General features: G+C 40.4%; 2 protein-coding genes across 3 annotated transcripts; one reads left to right on the top strand and one right to left on the bottom strand.

Moving 5' to 3' along the window:
• Window positions 1-1,137: 1,137 nt before the first annotated feature.
• On the bottom strand, window positions 1,138-6,097 carry zgc:111976 (Med1 domain-containing protein). The gene is given in 18 exon segments (XM_033326443.1): window positions 1,138-1,559; window positions 1,651-1,753; window positions 2,071-2,166; window positions 2,255-2,450; window positions 2,576-2,697; window positions 2,993-3,117; window positions 3,235-3,355; window positions 3,436-3,498; window positions 3,601-3,677; window positions 3,882-3,919; window positions 3,921-3,957; window positions 4,037-4,108; window positions 4,208-4,236; window positions 4,309-4,435; window positions 4,601-4,655; window positions 4,736-4,811; window positions 5,787-5,872; window positions 6,052-6,097. Coding segments are annotated over 17 exon segments (1,776 nt in total). The 5' UTR covers window positions 5,871-5,872; window positions 6,052-6,097; the 3' UTR covers window positions 1,138-1,204.
• A 223-nt stretch (window positions 6,098-6,320) lies between these two features.
• On the top strand, window positions 6,321-12,730 carry ralaa (v-ral simian leukemia viral oncogene homolog Aa (ras related)). Of its 2 annotated transcripts, none has more exons than XM_026362844.1 (5): window positions 6,321-6,492; window positions 8,591-8,708; window positions 8,810-9,018; window positions 9,243-9,417; window positions 9,512-12,730. In XM_026362844.1, the coding sequence occupies exons 2-5, from the start codon at window positions 8,595-8,597 to the stop codon at window positions 9,632-9,634; spliced, it is 621 nt and encodes a 206-aa protein (XP_026218629.1). In that variant the 5' UTR covers window positions 6,321-6,492; window positions 8,591-8,594; the 3' UTR covers window positions 9,635-12,730. The 2 variants fall into 2 exon arrangements, with proteins under 2 accessions (XP_026218629.1, XP_026218628.1); XM_026362843.1 differs by having other exon boundaries at window positions 8,478-8,708.
• Window positions 12,731-12,891: the final 161 nt, after the last annotated feature.

Below are 12,891 nucleotides of genomic sequence, written 5' to 3'. Positions count from 1 at the left end.
CACCTTTACTCTTGAACAAAACTGTCATAGTGTGGAGCTGGAGCTCTGAGGGGACACAAAAGAAGCAGGCTCAGTCCCAAGAAGTTTTTTTTTCCATGTCATATCTCATACTAATATTTCAATGTCATGTCATTATTGTCAAAAGCGCTTTTTATAAACCAATCACAATTGTCAAGACACAATCTCTGGTGTATTCTAAAGATAAAGGCCTAGTGAAAGAAGAGCCTAGGCTGGCGGCATGTGTGGCTCCTATAAATAGAAGTCATATAGGCCACTGGATCTAGAAGTAAAGACACTGGACAAAACCAGTTGTCTGCTGTTGACAGTGGACTTAATGTGCATGTTAAAGTGCTTATCCACAGGGGACATCATACCAGGATAAAATGCTATTTAGCCTCATTGATTTAATCCCAAATAAACTGCTCATTAAACAGGTCGAGGGTACACTGCTATTTTCATCTGCACACAGGAGCTCCATATAGGCACATTTTGTCTCAAGGCATCACATGAAAAAAAAAATAGTGGATATTATACAGGCTAGTCATATTAGTAGCTCTTCTGGCTAGGACCCAGGAACAGATGAATTGTGCACAGGGTCCTCAGTGGTAACTAAGACATTTCTTAATGTTTCCATTCCACAGAGGTATTCAACTCCCACACGTTCATACCAAATGTCATTTTCTTACTGAACAAACCTGTGTTAAAAAGAAGAAAAAAAAAATGTTCAAGAGCTGCAGCACTTTTGTAGAGCTGTTATGTGCATCAGATCCCCAACATCCATCTAACCGACCTGTTTGTTTAATGTGTTCCGTGTTGATCTTCATTCTTACGAGCCTCCAAGAATGTGTTACGTACTTTTACGACGTTTGATTGGCTCACATGGTGCCAATCAACCTGGCTCTTGGCTCTCTGAGACAGGTCAAATGCCAGACCGCTACATTTACAACCAGCACTCTCTGCCACTCTGTAAAGCATACTTAGAAACACTTCAGCATGCTGCAGAAGATGGTGATTATCCACTCGCTGAATAAACAAATTCAGACTCATGCAGTAGCTGTAGCTGCGAAGTGCCCAAAAAGCTACACAACGTTCCTTCGCTTTACAGACGTGTTGCAAAACCACTCTTTTACCCAAACTTTTATTCCACGTTAAAAATCAACACATTATAAAAGGCTTTAAGACATCGCTTGTAATACACATGGCTTCAAATCATTTCAGATATATGGCCATTACTGTTCATCCAGTGTGGAAGCACACCAACACCAGGGAATGGGTACGGGTTGACAGCAGGACTTGTATTTATTTCAGAGAGAATCTCAGATTTGGCTACAGGCACGATACAAGATGAAGCAGAGACTGCAAAATTGTCCTCTGGCACAGCTGCTCTCGGGGACAATGTGGTCAAGGCGCCGTTAGCGTCTGTCACAGCAGCGCTCGGAGGAGCTGAGAGGTCGGTCTCGGTCTCTGTGGCGGCAAGATGGTCGGAAGGAAGTGGGGCAGAGGTGATCTCTGCGAGTTTGGTGTATAATGTCATCAGGGTCACAGGAATGGACATGCTCCTGAATGAAAAGCAGAGACCGTATTAGATGCGTGCACTATATTAAACCTATAAAGGAAAGGAAGGTCGTTTATATATCATTTAAACCACACCTCTTCATCACAGTGGAGATGTATTCATCAACAGAGCGATCGTTTTGCCCTGCTCCAAACAAACTGCATTTAATCTGAAGAGAGTCACATATGGTCACCAGCACTGTGAATGCAAATGCACCAATAAAAATCATACAAGCCAGATTTAGACATTTTTACAACATTGCCCGACACTAAATTAGACACCACATCTTAAAACACAATTCACAACTGAAGCCACTGAATGTGAAAAGTTGATACTGAGAGTTATTTTTGTTATTGGTCAATCTGATGATTATTTTGATGATGATGATGTCAGAAACAAATAATTTCTCACTTCCCATTGTGATTTGTTGAAATAGTCAGTTCCATTAAACCACTAGTCTAAAAACCAAAGACATCCTGTTCACTGTAATAAATTCATGTAAGACACATGCTCACAAACAGCAAGTGCGTCGGTGTTGGGCTGCTGGAAGGTCACAGAGAAGCTGGTTTCCGTCTGTGGGAGGATTTCAAAGTGCAGGTCACCCACTGAACCTGATAACACACACAACAACATATTACACAACAATACCACGACTTGGCAGAGATGATCTTCTCTGTTGTAGAGTAAAATCCCTCCTACCTGAACTGACGTGCTGCGAAGTGATACAGCTGCTCAGCAGGGTGTTAGTGGCACACTGTCGGCGTAGCAGCTTCAGTATCTCAGGTACTTGGGCGGGGTGGGTGAAGGGAATTCGGTCCATCACTGCCCCTATCTGGTCAGGTGCCTCCCATGCATCTCCGGGGAGTATATAACTGTGCGTTACACCAGGACGAGACTGGACAGAAATGGCACTGACTTCTTTTATGTTGTTGTGTTATATCTATAGTTTGTCAAACGATTTAGCTTGAACTGACTATAAGTGACCTGAATACAAGTTAGTTTAAAGCAACACATGCATACCACTGTAAAAATAGTATCCTGCTCATCCAGTGTCTCCCCACTGCTGTTTGCACCCAGTGAACCTCTCATCAGAAGTTTGGGTAAAGGCGCCCACTGCAGGTCAACATCTGGTATGACCAGCTCTAGAAAACAGAGAATATGTTATTGATGAGTAAAGCAGGTATTTTTCGCCCCCCTTTACATTTTTACAGTCCATTTTCCTTCCATAGGAACTATACCTATGGACATATAGACTATAAGCAAACATCCCATATGGGGAATATTCAGAGATTACACATCAGCCGAGAAGGATTTCAGTAGTGTTCTGTGTGGGTCAACCAAAGTTTTTTTAAAGAGTGAAATCTTTATGGCGAGTGCGAAAAAAAATAAAAAATAAAAAAAAGTATGATTCATCAACTGTATTGCTGTGAACCACACCTGTAATTTGGCTGAGCCTGTTTACGCGAGGCACCGTCACCGGTATTGCTGGCTGCAGTAGGAGCAGGAAACAGGCCGGCAGCGTCTCATTTGGCACCTCATTCAACGGCAGGAACACAGGACAGCTGCCACAGCACACAATTACACTGTATTAAGACCACTCACACGGACAGCCACATTCGATGTGGGATGTAAAAATGAATCGTAAGCCCATGAGTGAGATTAAACAATAAACATGTTACCCCTGGGGATCCACCTGCGGAGGCTGTGGGATAAGAGGAGCCATCTGAAGCCTGTGCGTCGTGTTGCTGACGCCCACGGTTACCTGGGCTGTCTGGACAACTGCGTCCACTTCTACAATTTCTTTGAATGCAACAGATTTTCAGGAAAACATACTTCCTACACTCTTTTAATAACCGTGCTGCGTTTATTTAGCATCTTACGTGAATCAGGAGTTTTCCTCACATCACTTGGGGAGGTATAGAACTGGATAGTCAAAGGACAATCTAAAGAAAGAAAAAGTATTAATATTATTTCATTTTTAAGTTTAACATGCTAATTATGATTAAAGAAACCTTTATGTATAACTGATATTTTTGCAGTTGTACCTTCTTTTCCAGCTATAACACACCCAATCCTGCCATAGTTAATAACATCCATTTGGGCATCACAGTCGTTTGGGAGCCTGAAAGCAGAAATATTTTGCCGATTCCAATTTATTTTTACTATATCATTACTACTAGGTATCAGACAGACCTTAAAGAGAGAAGCAAATATTTGGCATTTTGCTTGTAAAATGACAGTTTACTATCAAAAAAGATCAATGAACTGACCAGTCCTCCATCCTCTTATACAATATGTTTAAGCATTTCTGTTTCACATTGCTCACCTTGGCAAAAGTAATATTTGCTGCAAGTCTTTCCCGAGGGCATTGTAGAGATGTAAACAATTTTAATTTGACTTCACTAGGGGGAGAAAAAAAAAGATAAATGACTACAAGAGGCCTCAAATGATAGGAAATTAAAATGTTTCAGGAGTGGGTACTTGTCTCCTGGGATGTTGTACTGGCTGAAGAGGCCTGCCAATTTCGCGGAGAAGTCAGCAAAATGCTTTAACCTGTGTAAATGGCCAAAATGCAGTAGAGTCAGCATGTTGATGTAAAATTTATTATTTTTAGGAATTGATTTAAAAAGCCATACCATGTACTATCTTTACCTCAGCAGCTGCAGAAGGCCCTCACTGGGCTGCAAGATAATTTCATTTTGTTAAAGCGCAGACTAAAGGGGGGTGAATGTAATGTTGGCAATAGCACTTACAACAGGAGATCCTCCATGTGGAGCCACCTTTACCTCCTCCACCCCACCGCCTGGCAGTAACACCACCTCCAGGTAGAACAAGTCTGCTGTCAGGTAGCATGTGGCGTCAGTGACGTGAAAGCCCATCCTTGGGAGAAAATGTGAACATGGAAGAAAATCACACAATGAAAATAATTCTAAGACAAATTGAAATTGGAAAAAATCTGGTAGAAGCATGACATCAATATCACAGCACTATTTTAACATTGCAAATGGCAGAAAGAAAAGCTCCAATGATAAGTCAGTTCTCTACCCTTGTTGCTTGGCTATCATTTCCAGGCGAGACTTCATCGTCTTTATAGAGGACACTGAAAGATACAGGGGCAGACTTACTTTAAAGTCAAGTAAAATCCATCAAAGACATGCATCAAAAAAGTTGTTTGTTTACCACTGAACACTTCCTGGAGCCTTTCCAGGGATCTAACCAGTGCCTCACAGGGTTTGGATTCATCTCTGGGTTTCTCCTGTTTGGGGACAAAGGCGAAAGGGGAAAAAAAGAAAAACCAACAATGGACCAGTTGTTTGGCAGTGTCATCCTTGTGTAAACAGCCTTTGGTCCTCCCAGCCCATCCTGCTATATGCACCGCACGAACACAAACTGCATCACTCTATGGCAAAGGGAAGTGTGGATGGTTTGGGAAAAGACCAGTGAGGTTGTGAGAAGTTTGGTTCCACAAGAGTACTTGTTTGGTATCAGTGCTTTCAGGAAACTGTATGACTAACCCCATCTGCCTTATCCCTTTGGACCACACATGAGCTAAGACCAAGTTTCTTGACTAGACTCCAGAGCAGAGACTGACCACTGCCAAGCTTCACTCTGTATTTATCTAAAAGTATTATCTACCCTGCTGCTCCACCCACGACCAATCTAAAGAAAACGAACCCACCCTCTCGTCACAGCTCCTGGGCACAAACAGAACGGAGCTGACACACTTTAGAGTACTCTGTAGTCTTTTTGTTGAATTTTAAACTGGGCATCTTGCAAAGAATGGATTATAATGTTTTATCTGTGCAAACATCCAAATAATGAAGCCAACAAAATGAGCTATAGCCGTTTTGCCAAAGCCAAATACAGCCAAAAGGCATAAAGAGACCTAACGGAAACCAGAAAAACTTGGTTTTGTTTCAAAAGCCTTACTATGCACGCTATTCTATGTGGCAGATAAGAGCTGCATCTGATGTTTTTGTGATGACGGCCTGAACAGACTGTTGTTCAGAGCCTTGTGTGCTCCAGGAGAACATGATCTCATTCTCAGTGTCTCACCACACCATCACATTAGAGAAGCCACTCAGTAATCAATCAACCAACCACCAATATTGCTTTTCTAAAGGGAATACTTCCAGTTAACATTGGTTTTGGGAATCCTGGGTGATCCTCCCCTAAGCCAAACAGTCGAGATAGTACAAACACATCATGTTTGGAGAAGAGGCCGTCTCACCATGCATCTTCGGACAAGGTGAAAAGTGTCGTTCCATGTCTTCTCTGCAAACTTCAAGTGCAGGTCGGAGATGATAGACTTCATGACTGAGGGAGGAACAATGTCAGTCAAACTACACATAAACCACATTTTAAAGGGTGATCTATCATCACATGAACAAGCAGACAAACAAATGGAGCTGAAAATCAACAGTTCCTTGTGCGTTTTGGGGTTTAGTGGTTTGCTTTTTTTTTTTTCCATTTGGGTGGTAAAACATTAATATTACCTGGCTCCTGCTGGTTTATTTGTCTGCTGCTGCCCCCTCCTTCACAAACGAGCCCTCATTTAAATAGGGATTAACCAATTAGTCAATTACATGAAATCTGCGCATTAACCACGAATTTTATGTGTCAGAAATTGTGCGGTAAAAAAAAATATATATATATTAACAACAGTTTGGGTGCTTATGAGTCAATCGCGTTAACACAGAAAGTCAAAGTGAGTGTTGTCCTGATCTCCCAGGCGGGCGGGCGTTGTCAGACGGAGCCAAGCCCACAGGACGCGCTGTCACTCCGCTGCTAACCGCTACCAGCAGCGCAGTCTCCGGAGTTAGCAAGGGAGCTAGCCATGAGCTAACGAGTAGCTAGCGGAGTCTTTTGATTGTTTTGCTACCATAATTCAGCCTTCGTCAAACGTTGTGTCAAGGCGAACACTCTCCCGTTTACCGGTAGGTGATGTCGTGCACACACATGTGCCGTCGCTGCGGTGATATCTGCTCGTCCCCATTAGCGCTGCAACATTTAGCTGTGATTAGCCGCTTGTTATCGGTTGCTAGCCGTGTTGCCCACCCTAGCTGGCTAGCAAAGAGGACGCTGCTGAGTTTGAAAGCGTCGATCAAACATCTGTTGCTGGGTGTCTGATTTCCTAAATCTGTCCTCTGTGTATTATTTAAACCGCAACTTTAATGGTGAACTTCCTCAGATATCAATTAAGGATAAGGTGACGGTCGGGTTAACTGCTTGGGAGGTTAGTTAACATTAGCCTGTTAGCCACATTGGCCACTGTGGTCCACTGCTAGCTAGTTTACCCACAGTTGTCACCAGCTAACTTACTAATAAGTTAGATTGAATATTAGTGTATTGTGCATAGTTGCATGTTATTTTTTGTGTCTGTCGTTGTAATAATTCAGTATAATTGCCACTTGGCCAAGCTAAAGGCACGTACACCATCTTATTGTATTCCTGCCCTGCCTGTGTCATTGTCGTTATTTAGCTAGTTGACTAATGATGACACGCTGAGACATCTCTAGCCTACACGATGACGTTCAGCTGTAATTGTCAGGTTGTCACTGAAACCATAACATTTTCTACTTTCATCACATTTCTGTTGCCCTTTTTTGTGGAAACCACTCTGGTATCTTACTCATGCAACTTTGTTTAGAAATGTTCTCAGTCACAACATGAGCGATGTCTTCAAGGAGCCAGAAGTCCTGAGCTAATAACACACGTCCATCCATGCAACTTATCTAACGTTGCTTTGTTCTGTGAGACGTTTATGGGTTAACATATCTCCTTACGATGGAGGTTGATTGTTAAACTAAAAGGGCATTGCCTTCAGTAGGCTACTAAATCTTATTATTGACTTCCAGAGCATAGACCCCTTTTGTTAATTTGTGTAATGACCTATTGGCTGCCTTCCCGTGCTTATCCCTGATCCCCAGAGGTCTGTGTGGGTCTGAGATAGGGAAGGACATTGGCGCACAGTTCTGGACATCAGGGTATTTCCATAGTCTTCCTGGAAAGTCCAGTAAGAGAAACTGCTGATTAAATTGCTTTGGCATGTGTCAGATTTTTCATCCACTCCTGTCAACATTTGGAAAAATATTGCCAGATGTTACCCAGAAGCTTTTTTTTTTTTTTTTTGTAAAGTTTGATTTCATTTTCTTGTGCAGGTTCCTGTTGAGTTAGTGGAATTTGCCTACTGTTTGTCATGTAAAGTAGTTATGTTTGCTTATCCGTCTGTCATGTTAGGGTTTCAGAAAGGATCAGTAGTATCCCACAGTTTTTTTGTTTTTTTTTTGTGGTGGTCTGACATCTGACTTGTGAAATCTGCCTGCAAAATAGATTTGCAAACAGAAAGTAGTTTCTGATTTGGCATTTTGCTCATCTGTAAGCCTGTTCACGAATGCTCCGTTTTGATGGATTTTTTTTTCCTTCGAATGTCATGGCAATGCAGATAATCTAAGTAAAGTTTTAGATAATCTTTTTGATGTGATCACCTGAACAGTTTCCACGTATTGTATGACTATAATGCAATGAGCGTTACCTTTTAAAATAATGAAATCTCTTTCTGAGACTGTCATTGCAAAAAAAAAAAAAAAAAACGCATACAAATATAAAGGAGCACTGTTCACTGTAGCTATGTTGGGGGATAAGTTATCTATTTACAGACACTACAGTCATAATGAAAAAGATTATAATTCATTACTCTAGTCTGAGTGGTCATTATCCCACTGTATTATTCACTGCAGTACATTTGTAGTGTAATGGCAGTTTCTCCTGGTTATTGTTTTCTGTTGTACTGGGATTTATAGCTCTGAGTTACAATGATGACTATGCAAGCTGACTGCACAAATTGAATCTAGAGCCCCAAAAGTGATGATGAATCATCTTAGGATTTGTTCTCTTCTGTTTTTTTTTTCTTTCTTCACAGGAGTTATCAGTCAACGCTTTGTCACAGCTGGAATCCTCCGCCTGATTCTTACAACTTCATTTCACAATCCTTCCCTCCACTTCCTTTTCACACTCGCATCTTTTGGTACACAGAGCCATGGCAGCTGCTAAACCAAAAGGGCAGAACTCTCTCGCCCTTCACAAAGTGATCATGGTGGGCAGCGGAGGAGTGGGGAAATCAGCCCTCACCCTCCAGTTCATGTATGATGAGGTCAGCAACTTATAGCGCATCGCTCAAGTTGGAATCCACACATTTTAAAGTTGAAAAAGCTCTTTTATTGGTATAATAAACCCTTTTTCTTTCCATCTTAGTTTGTTGAAGACTATGAGCCAACTAAAGCAGACAGCTACAGGAAGAAAGTGGTTCTGGATGGAGAGGAGGTACAGATTGACATCCTTGACACAGCTGGACAAGAAGACTATGCAGCCATTCGGGATAACTACTTCCGCAGTGGCGAGGGTTTCCTCTGTGTATTTTCTATCACAGAACTGGAATCGTTTGCAGCAACAGTAGACTTCAGGTGCAGTAGCACCGTTGCTTAATGAACTACTTTCCTATCAATTATCTATTAGTTTTTTTTTTGTTTGTTTGTTTTTTTTGTGCTAAAATATTTTTATTTTATTTTGTAACCTCATCAGAGATTTTGACCTGACTTCCATAAAGTAGTATGTGATGGAAATGCACTGTAAGTCAATCTGCGTATTTGCATAATTCATGGCTGATTGACATTTCCTCCCTTTGCAGAGAGCAGATTCTGCGAGTGAAGGAGGACGAAAACGTGCCCTTCCTCCTGGTCGGCAACAAGTCAGACCTGGACGACCGACGGCAGGTTAGCGCAGACGAGGCGAAGGCACGTGCCGAGCAGTGGGGCGTGTGCTATGTTGAGACGTCTGCCAAAACCCGTGCCAATGTTGACAAGGTGAGTCTGATCAGCTGAAGATGGCTAAATGAATTTTGATTAGAAAATGTGGAAACTGACCTTTTTTTTTTCTTTGTTTGTTTATCTTGAACAGGTTTTCTTTGACCTAATGAGAGAGATTCGGGCAAGGAAAATGGAGGACAGCAAAGAGAAGAATGGGAAGAAGAAAAGCAAAAGTCTGGCCAAGAGAATTAGAGAGAGATGCTGCATTTTATAGTGGTAACAGAGAGCAGGATAGCTGCTTATGTACATATACATTTCTCAGACTTTTTATTTTGTGCCCATACCTGACCATGACTTCCTGTTCCTGGCTAACAGGATATCTGACCATGTGTCAGGGAGTAGTAAGGTGGCACCCCATACACCATTTATAGCTCTAACCTTTTATGTGCTGACACTCCAAATAATTTATGTACTCTCTCTTTCTCTCTTACTCTGACCACATTACAGAGTGTAATAAATGGATGGTGTTTTAATTTAAGCCTAAGCTTGACAAGAGGCTAAGCCATGAAATGTTACAGAACCTTTCAATGTAAAGTTTGATGTGAATAATATATTCAGACAATTGTGCAGTGCAAGTTCAAAAGGAAAGATAGAATGAAAGTCTCCAAGTGAAAGTCTAAATGGAGGAAAATACTCAGTACTGGAAAGCCCGAATTACCACAATTAGTGCAGCGTCTTGGCTAGTTAATGTAAGATAACAGACTCGGCAGTGTTGTGTCAACCCAGAATTCATGAAGTGCCACAGAGAAAGCGTGCGTTGCACTGGTGAATCTATGAAGCATTTTGATTGAAGGATCATTGCATTAACCAAGCCAGGGCCGATATTTGATGGCATTGCTAGTTGTCCTATTCTACTATGTGGTAGTGTTATGAACACTTTCTTTTATCTGTTAAGTCAAACTTGTACTTTCCTTTTTCCTTCTCTTCTATCGTATCAACTAAAGGAGCACTACTGTTTTGTTTTTGTTTCCCCTTCAAGTCACTTTGTTTAATCTTCTCAAATGCACAAACAACATTGATCATTACCCAGAATTGTTGAGGGATTTCACAGCACTTGGACTTTATTCAGTTCTGACATTTCAGAAATGTTTACCTCACTTTGACTAATGACTTTCATTGCATTTTGTTTTTATTTAGCGATACCGGAATCCCTGGTGCTCAGATAAAAGGTGATTCCATAACACTACATCCTTTACATGTGTCTAACACATCTTGAGATAATGACTTGCTTCCAGACATGTAAAGATTTATTTTGACAGCTTTACTGTTCCAGGCCCAGACTTTTAATTTCCCCCTTTTATTAATATTAACATATACTGGGGACAAAATAATGAATACAGCGTAAAATGTCATGAGTCAGTTGAGGCTTGATAGAAGTAAGGCAGTACCTGTCCAAAAAAAGTTGCTGTCAGTTACCAAAGAAAAATGCTAGCTAGTACAAACAAGTGCCCACTTACTATTAGAAGTGAAAGACAACTCGCTTCAGTGAGCATCAACCATAAGCACTGCAGTGTTTGTGTAACAACTGTCTTTGTTAAACTGATGAGGTGGAAGGTTTGTCAGGAAGTGAACACAACTCATTCTGAATGACCTTGAAAAAGATACACGGCTATGGTTACGAGGGCTGTAGTAATTAATCTACAACGCATCACTGTTGCCTCTCTGTCCATTGTGAATGTGAATAATTCTCCATACTCATCCTGTTTGCCTGGCATCTTAGGCTGCCATCGATGTGCAGAGTTTAGAGGGCATGATATTGTAATTTGTTTACTTTTGTTGCATTGTGTGCGAGCCCGCCTATCCAGTGTAACAATGCCGTAGTGACATTTTAATAAAAGACCCGATATGTTCCTTCAAACTTGGTCATATAGTTGAACAATTGTAGGAGCAAGAGTAAAACAGTAACGTGAGAAAGTAACGAACAGCTTAATTGCATAGACCAAAGCACACTGTGAAGTCTGCCCCTTTGTTCTCTTAATTTCCTTTTATGACTGAGCCATTCTTTTTTCCGCACAACACCTCTAACTTATTTTAAATAACTTTTTTATTTTTTTCTTAATGGTTTTTAAAGTCAGCCATCTGGACGTCACATTTCGTTTTGATCCAGATTAAAGATATTAAAGTAAATGTGTGTGTATTGGCAACAGCTCACCATTTACAATATAGAATTTCCTCAACCTATAAGGTGCCCAACACTATGCAAAATAAAATAAAAAGATTGCAAATTGTTGCAAACAATGGCTCAATTTGAAAACTTAAAGTGTTTGTAACCTACTTCTGATAAGACTGAGTGAGGCAGAAGTGCTTGTGCTTGAATGCTGTTTAGAGATCTGACCACAGCTTGGAGAACAATACATCAATACAAAACATCATTCAAAATATGAAGCATTTTATGTTTGAAAAATACTTGCTCTTTGACTCTGACTTAATATCTGAACACTAAATAATTTCTGTCTTATGTTTGTCTTGTTTTTCAGTGTGTTAATTGTTGGGGGGGGGGGAAGGCAGTAGTGCAAAATAATATGTGGTTTTTGTTTTTCACTGAAAAGCACACAGGGGAGAGTGATTTTAGGGTTTAGAAATATGAGAGCAAGACTGGATATGTGATTGGTTGTGAGGCTAACTCTTACCTAATACCGTTAGTAATCTATAACATTGGAGTTTTTGGGACATTGTTTGGTTTTATTTTATTTTATTTAAGGGCTAACCTCCAGTACACCATACCATAAATGAAGCACCCTGAAAGTTAAAGTGACAGCCACAGAAACTGACTTACAGTTTAAGAAACACGGTCTATTATGAACTTCCAGTGGCATAACAGCCATTGCATTGATTTTAGGTGCTGTCTTCATTGTTGAGGATTGCAGAAGTTATACTTAAAGTGACCACCATAGTGCTTGCTTACTCTAACACTGGCTTAACAATTTAACTCTTGTTTTTGTAAATATCATTATTCTTTTTCTCTTTTATTTTCTTTCTGTTTATGTATAGATTCATAGACTCAATGGCCCAAATATTTTCAGCAAGATATTAAAACAGATGTTTGTGTGAAAGCTATGGGTATTAAAAAAAATGTTTTGCCTTTTGTATAAATACCCTTGGAATAAAACATAGATATCTATGTATTTGATTGGATGGTTGTATGTGTGCCATCAGTTAAATGTTCCCTTCATGTTTACTTATTTTAAACATAACCACTAATGTAGCCTATTTGTTTGTGAATGCAGGGAAAGAGGTGAAGCTTACATTTCAATTAATTTTTTGTGATTTATTTGGAAAGTGGCAAATAAAGTGGATATTACTAATAACATTTCCCAACTGCAATCAGATATTCTTTGTTTGGAGATTTGTCTTGATTTGAATTATTGCAGTGTGCAGGCTGATCTTCAGAAGGGAGTCTACAAACATGCTGAACATGCTGCACCACTGCTGTTGATAAATGAGGGTACATTTCATGAATTTTATATAATT

This window comes from Anabas testudineus, chromosome 2 (genome assembly GCF_900324465.2).
Source record: "Anabas testudineus chromosome 2, fAnaTes1.2, whole genome shotgun sequence".
NCBI lineage: Eukaryota > Metazoa > Chordata > Actinopteri > Anabantiformes > Anabantidae > Anabas > Anabas testudineus.
This window is presented reverse-complemented; position numbering and strand designations above follow the sequence as displayed.